A 7,036-nucleotide genomic window follows, 5' to 3' on the forward strand; every position below is an offset into this window, starting at 1 on the left:
CCTCCTCCCTCCACCCACCCCTCGCCTCCCCCTATGGGAGCTCTAGGGGGTGTGTCTTTGTTTTTGTCCTTCCCTCCAAACAGAGCGCCGGCCTTTCCTGTCCACTTCCTGGTTCCTGTCAGCTGTTTCGTGTCCGAGGTCTCCTCCAGGAAGGAGCCGAAGTCCTCGAAGGAGGGAGCGTCATCGTACCCCTCGTCTCCGGGCTGGGGGAAGTGTGTGTGTGTGTGGGGTGTGTGTGGGGCGTACTTGGCGGTGACGGTGTGAGGGTGGATCTTCACCCGTTTCTTGGAGCCGTCCAGGAGGTGAGTGGATTCCATGGTTACTCACCTGTAGGGAGGAGAGGTGAGGACAGAAGTTAGACGCAGACACCGACACACACTCCTCAGACAGAAACAGAGGGTTTAACCTAATGGCATTGTCTTCCGAACGCATTGCCATGAACTATCTATGAGTACAGATGGAGTTGTCGCGCTATCTGACGTCAGACAACGGCCAAACAGCCCTCTGTGTCTGCCAGGTGACTCTGTTCTGACGCAGAGGATGCTGCTGCAGTAGACAGGACACACACCTTCTACACTATACACAGACAGTAGACACACACCTTCTACACTATACACAGACAGTAGACACACACCTTCTACACTATACACAGACAGTAGACACACACCTTCTACAATATACATAGACAGTAGACACACACCTTCTACACTATACACAGACAGTAGACACACACCTTCTACACTATACACAGACAGTAGACACACACCTTCTACACTATACACAGACAGTAGAAACACACCTTCTACACTATACACAGACAGGAGACACACACCTTCTACACTATACACAGACAGTAGACACACACCTTCTACACTATACACAGACAGGATACACACACCTTCTACACTATACACAGACAGACACACACCTTCTACAATATACACAGACAGTAGACACATACCTTCTACACTATACACAGACAGGAGACACACAACTTCTACACTATACACAGACAGGAGACACACACCTTCTACACTATACACAGACAGTAGACACACACCTTCTACACTATACACAGACAGTAGACACACACCTTCTACACTATACACAGACAGTAGAAACACACCTTCTACACTATACACAGACAGGAGACACACACCTTCTACACTATACACAGACAGTAGACACACACCTTCTACACTATACACAGACAGGATACACACACCTTCTACACTATACACAGACAGACACACACCTTCTACAATATACACAGACAGTAGACACATACCTTCTACACTATACACAGACAGGAGACACACAACTTCTACACTATACACAGACAGGAGACACACACCTTCTACACTATACACAGACAGTAGACACACACCTTCTACACTATACACAGACAGGAGACACACAACTTCTACACTATACACAGACAGGAGACACACAACTTCTACACTATACACAGACAGTAGAAACACACCTTCTACACTATACACAGACAGTAGACACACACCTTCTACACTATACACAGACAGGAGACACACAACTTCTACACTATACACAGACAGGAGACACACAACTTCTACACTATACACAGACAGTAGAAACACACCTTCTACACTATACACAGACAGTAGACACAGACCTTCTACACTATACACAGACAGTAGACACACACCTTCTACACTATACACAGACAGTAGACACACACCTTCTACACTATACACAGACAGTAGACACACACCTTCTACACTATACACAGACAGGAGACACACAACTTCTACACTATACACAGACAGTAGACACACATTTTCTACATTTACATTGAAGTCATTTAGCAGACGCTCTTATCCAAAGCGACTTACAAATTGGTGCATTCACCTTATGATATCCAGTGGAACAACCACTTACAATAGTGCATCTAAATCTTTTAAGGGGAGGGGGTTAGAAGGATTACTTTATCCTATCCTAGGTATTCCTTGAAGAGGTGGGGTTTCAGGTGTCTCCGGAAGCTGGTGATTGACTCCGCTGTCCTGGCGTCGTGAGGGAGCTTGTTCCAGCATTGGGGTGCCAGAGCAGCGAACAGTTTTGACTGGGCTGAGCGGGAACTGTGCTTCCTCAGAGGTAGGGAGGCGAGCAGGCCAGAGGTGGATGAACGCAGTGCCCTTGTTTGGGTGTAGGGCCTGATCAGAGCCTGAAGGTACGGAGGTGCCGTTCCCCTCACAGCTCCGTAGGCAAGCACCATGGTCTTGTAGCAGATGCGAGCATCAACTGGAAGCCAGTGGAGTGTGCGGAGGAGCGGGGTGACGTGAGAGAACTTGGGAAGGTTGAACACCAGACGGGCTGCGGCGTTCTGGATGAGTTGTAGGGGTTTAAAGGCACAGGCAGGGAGCCCCGCCAACAGGGAGTTGCAGTAATCCAGACGGGAGATGACAAGTGCCTGGATTAGGACCTGCACCGCTTCCTGTGTGAGGCAGGGTCGTACTCTGCGAATGTTGTAGAGCATGAACCTACAGGATCGGGTCACCGCCTTGATGTTAGTGGAGAACGACAGGGTGTTGTCCAGGGTCACGCCAAGGTTCTTAGCACTCTGGGAGGAGGACACAATGGAGTTGTCAACCGTGATGGCGAGATCATGGAACGGGCAGTACTTCCCCGGGAGGAAGAGCAGCTCCGTCTTGCTGAGGTTCAGCTTGAGGTGGTGATCCGTCATCCACACTGATATGTCTGCCAGACATGCAGAGATGCGATTCGCCACCTGGTTATCAGAAGGGGGAAAGGAGAAGATGAATTGTGTGTCGTCTGCGTAGCAATGATTGGAGAGACCATGTGAGGATATGACAGAGCCAAGTGACTTGGTGTATAGCGAGAATAGGAGAGGGCCTAGAACAGAGCCCTGGGGGACACCAGTGGTGAGAGCACGTGGTGCGGAGACAGATTCTCGCCACGCCACCTGGTAGGAGCGACCTGTCAGGTAGGACGCAATCCAAGCGTGGGCCGCGCCGGAGATGCCCAACTCGGAGAGGGTGGAGAGGAGGATCTGATGGTTCACAGTATCAAAGGCAGCAGATAGGTCTAGAAGGATGAGAGCAGAGGAGAGAGAGTTAGCTTTAGCAGTGCGGAGAGCCTCCGTGACACAGAGAAGAGCAGTCTCAGTTGAATGACCAGTCTTGAAACCTGACTGATTTGGATCAAGGAGGTCATTCTGAGAGAGATAGCAGGAGAGCTGGCCAAGGACGGCACGTTCAAGAGTTTTGGAGAGGAAAGAAAGAAGGGATACTGGTCTGTAGTTGTTGACATCGGAGGGATCGAGTGTAGGTTTTTTCAGAAGGGGTGCAACTCTCGCTCTCTTGAAGACGGAAGGGACGTAGCCAGCGGTCAAGGATGAGTTGATGAGCGAGGTGAGGTAGGGGAGAAGGTCTCCGGAAATGGTCTGGAGAAGAGAGGAGGGGATAGGGTCAAGTGGGCAGGTTGTTGGGCGGCCAGCCGTCATAAGACGCGAGATTTCATCTGGAGAGAGAGGGGAGAAAGAGGTCAAAGCACAGGGTAGGGCAGTGTGAGCAGGACCAGCGGTGTCGTTTGACTTAGCAAACGAGGATCGGATGTCGTCGACCTTCTTTTCAAAATGGTTGACGAAGTCATCCGCAGAGAGGGAGGGGGGGGGATTCAGGAGGGAGGAGAAGGTGGCAAAGAGCTTCCTAGGGTTAGAGGCAGATGCTTGGAATTTAGAGTGGTAGAAAGTGGCTTTAGCAGCAGAGACAGAAGAGGAAAATGTAGAGAGGAGGGAGTGAAAGGATGCCAGGTCCGCAGGGAGGCGAGTTTTCCTCCATTTCCGCTCGGCTGCCCGGAGCCCTGTTCTACACTATACACAGACAGTAGACACACACCTTCTGCAATATACACAGACAGTAGACACACACCTTCTACACTATACACAGACAGTAGAAACACACCTTCTGCAATATACACAGACAGTAGAAACACACTTTCTACACTATACACAGACAGTAGACACACACCTTCTACACTATACACACAGTAGACACACACCTTCTGCAATATACACAGACAGTTGTCACACACCTTCTACACTATACACAGACAGTAGAAACACACCTTCTGCAATATACACAGACAGTAGAAACACACCTTCTGCAATATACACAGACAGTAGTCACACACCTTCTACAATATACACAGACAGTAGAAACACACCTTCTACACTATACACAGACAGTAGACACACACCTTCTACACTATACACAGACAGTAGACACACACCTTCTGCAATATACACAGACAGTAGAAACACACCTTCTACACTATACACAGACAGTAGACACACACCTTCTACACTATACACAGACAGGAGACACACAAATTCTACACTATACACAGACAGTAGACACACACCTACACTATACACAGACAGTATACACACACCTTCTGCAATATACACAGACAGTAGTCACACACCTTCTACAATATACACAGACAGTAGAAACACACCTTCTACACTATACACAGACAGTAGACACACACCTTCTACACTATACACAGACAGTAGACACACACCTTCTACAATATACACAGACTGTAGACACACACCTTCTACACTATACACAGACAGTAGACACAGACCTTCTACACTATAAACAGACAGTAGTCACACACCTTCTACAATATACACAGACAGTAGAAACACACCTTCTACACTATACACAGACAGACACACACCTACACTATACACAGACAGTATACACACACCTTCTGCAATATACACAGACAGTAGACACACACCTTCTACACTATACACAGACAGTAGAAACACACCTTCTACACTATACACAGACAGTAGACACACACCTTCTACAATATACACAGACAGTAGAAACACAACTTCTACACTATACACAGACAGTAGACACACACCTTCTACACTATACACAGACAGTAGACACACACCTTCTACACTATACACAGACAGACACACACCTTCTACAATATACACAGACAGTAGACACACACCTTCTACACTATACAGACAGGAGACACACATCTTCTACACTATACACAGACAGTAGACACACACCTTCTACAATATACACAGACAGTAGAAACACACCTTCTACAATATACACAGACAGACACACACCTTCTACACTAAACACAGACAGTAGACACACACCTAAGTAAATGTACAGTCTGTTTTATGAGACAGACAGCGTTTGAGTGCAGGTCGTGTGTGTGGCCCCCAGGACTGTGTTACCCACTGAGCTATGTACAGAAAGAGCTTCTGCAGGTTCAGGTCTCAGGTATGGTTACTCAATCACTGACTGTTCTAGTAAGGACAGAACGCTGGCTGTCTGGCTGGCTGGCTGGCTGGATGCTGACTAAAAAGATGCCACGAGTCTGTGTGGTGGGGTGCGCTCACTTGTCAACTGATGAGTGTGTGTCTTGTCAAGGTTACACACACACGGTCCGTGCTGGATTTATGATTGGAACGAGGCGCGTTCCCGCGCACAGGAAGTAATGCTGTACGCGGCAGGACAAATAATCACCACAATTACAGAAACCACAAAATAAACAGAAAATGGCCCCACAGCGGTATGTTCGATACCGTGTCCGTTAGCCTACTATCCCACCGTAAATATTCCCTGCTCGCGCGTAGATTGATTACTAAATCAACTGATATTTGTAACGACTACCAGAAACTCACCTGCGGTATTGCGTCAATACGGTACCCTCCGCTCATTCACCGAACAAATGTCTTCTGTCAGATCAGGGAGACAGCCATCCTTCCACTCTCTTCCCTCCTCCTGGGTGGTTTGGCGTGCCTCGGAGGTTACCAGTCGCCCGACGGGTCTAGCTGGCTCCTCCAACCGCCAGTAGAGCACTGTTGTCGACCACAGGGGTAGAGAGTGTCGGTGATAAAAATCCTTCCTCCTCTGTCTCCCTCCTTCCTTCCCTCCCTCCCTCCCTCACTCACTCACTCACAGCTGCTGCGCTTCTCAGCCTGCCCGACCGTGAAGACAGAGAGAGAGAGAGAGGAGGGACCGATGTCATTATGCTTAAGCATGCATAGCGACCAAACAAATCATAATCATAAACACTGACCAGTAGCAGTCATCTTTATGTGTGTGTTTGCACGTTTACGCACGCACGCACGCACAAACTCGCGCACACACACAGATCTGCTTCCAGCAGGGTCCTTCTCTATCCCACATCTATATTTCATCACATTCATCACACGCTGCTCTGCTGTAGGGAATGATGATAGTCTCTCTCTCTCTCTCTCACTTTCTCTCTCCTGGTTTGCCATTATGTGTGTATGTATGTGTGCCTGCGTACATGCAAGCATGTGTTCGTGTCATGGCTTGTACCCCATACCAGTAATTACCTCTTCCTTTAGCTGCATGCAGTCTATCGTTTGTGCCCGATGCTGGTTGACAGACAGACAGGGAGACAGGAAGCAGATCGAGGGAGCAGTCTGATTAGTGAGACCAGACCTGCCATATGGGTGAGACAGCACTTTCTCTACAGTAATGAATAGCTTATTATCTTCCTGTCTGTCAGTTAAGCGGACAGACAGGTATTCAGGGAGGCAGACAGGCAGACAGACAGGGAGGCAGGCAGACAGGAAGACAGACAGACAGACAGACAGACAGACAGACAGACAGACAGACAGACAGACAGACAGACAGACAGACAGGCAGGCAGGCAGGCAGGCAGACAGACAGACAGACAGGAAGGGCTCTGGGTTGGAAGAGAGGGGTGATATGGCTCTATTCAGTCCAACAGCCGTAATATAATCAGTCTCTCTGCCTGTCTGTCTGCCTTCTTGTCTGCCTGTCTGTCTGTCTGTCTGTCCGCTTAACAGACACTGTGTGTTAGGTTGTTTCTCGGGAGGAAATATGCTCTGTTTCTATGGCAACTGTGAAGAGGAGACCGCTATAAGCGATTTATGGGACTATTCAATAACTATATTGTGGAGAAGTTTACCAACAGAGCCTGTGGGGGGGGGGGGGGG

The 7,036-nt window shown here is 48.6% G+C and overlaps 1 protein-coding gene and 1 long non-coding RNA gene across 2 annotated transcripts in view; one reads left to right on the forward strand and one right to left on the reverse strand.

The window, feature by feature from the left end:
- Positions 1-5,922, reverse strand: part of LOC115183338 (solute carrier family 35 member G2) — a 7,045-nt gene extending 1,123 nt beyond the window's left edge. The window contains exons 1-2 of the mRNA XM_029744671.1: positions 5,726-5,922; positions 1-327 (exon numbers count right to left, since the gene is read on the reverse strand). The exon at positions 1-327 is cut by the window's left edge and continues 1,123 nt beyond it. Coding sequence (XP_029600531.1) covers positions 1-317 — 317 coding nt within the window. The 5' untranslated portion in view covers positions 318-327; positions 5,726-5,922. The remainder of the gene's footprint in view (positions 328-5,725) is intronic.
- The window catches only part of LOC115183339 (uncharacterized), a 15,389-nt gene that overhangs the window by 1,256 nt on the left and 7,097 nt on the right, over positions 1-7,036 (forward strand). The window lies entirely within an intron of this gene.

This window comes from Salmo trutta, unplaced genomic scaffold (assembly GCF_901001165.1).
Source record: "Salmo trutta unplaced genomic scaffold, fSalTru1.1, whole genome shotgun sequence".
Lineage (NCBI taxonomy): Eukaryota > Metazoa > Chordata > Actinopteri > Salmoniformes > Salmonidae > Salmo > Salmo trutta.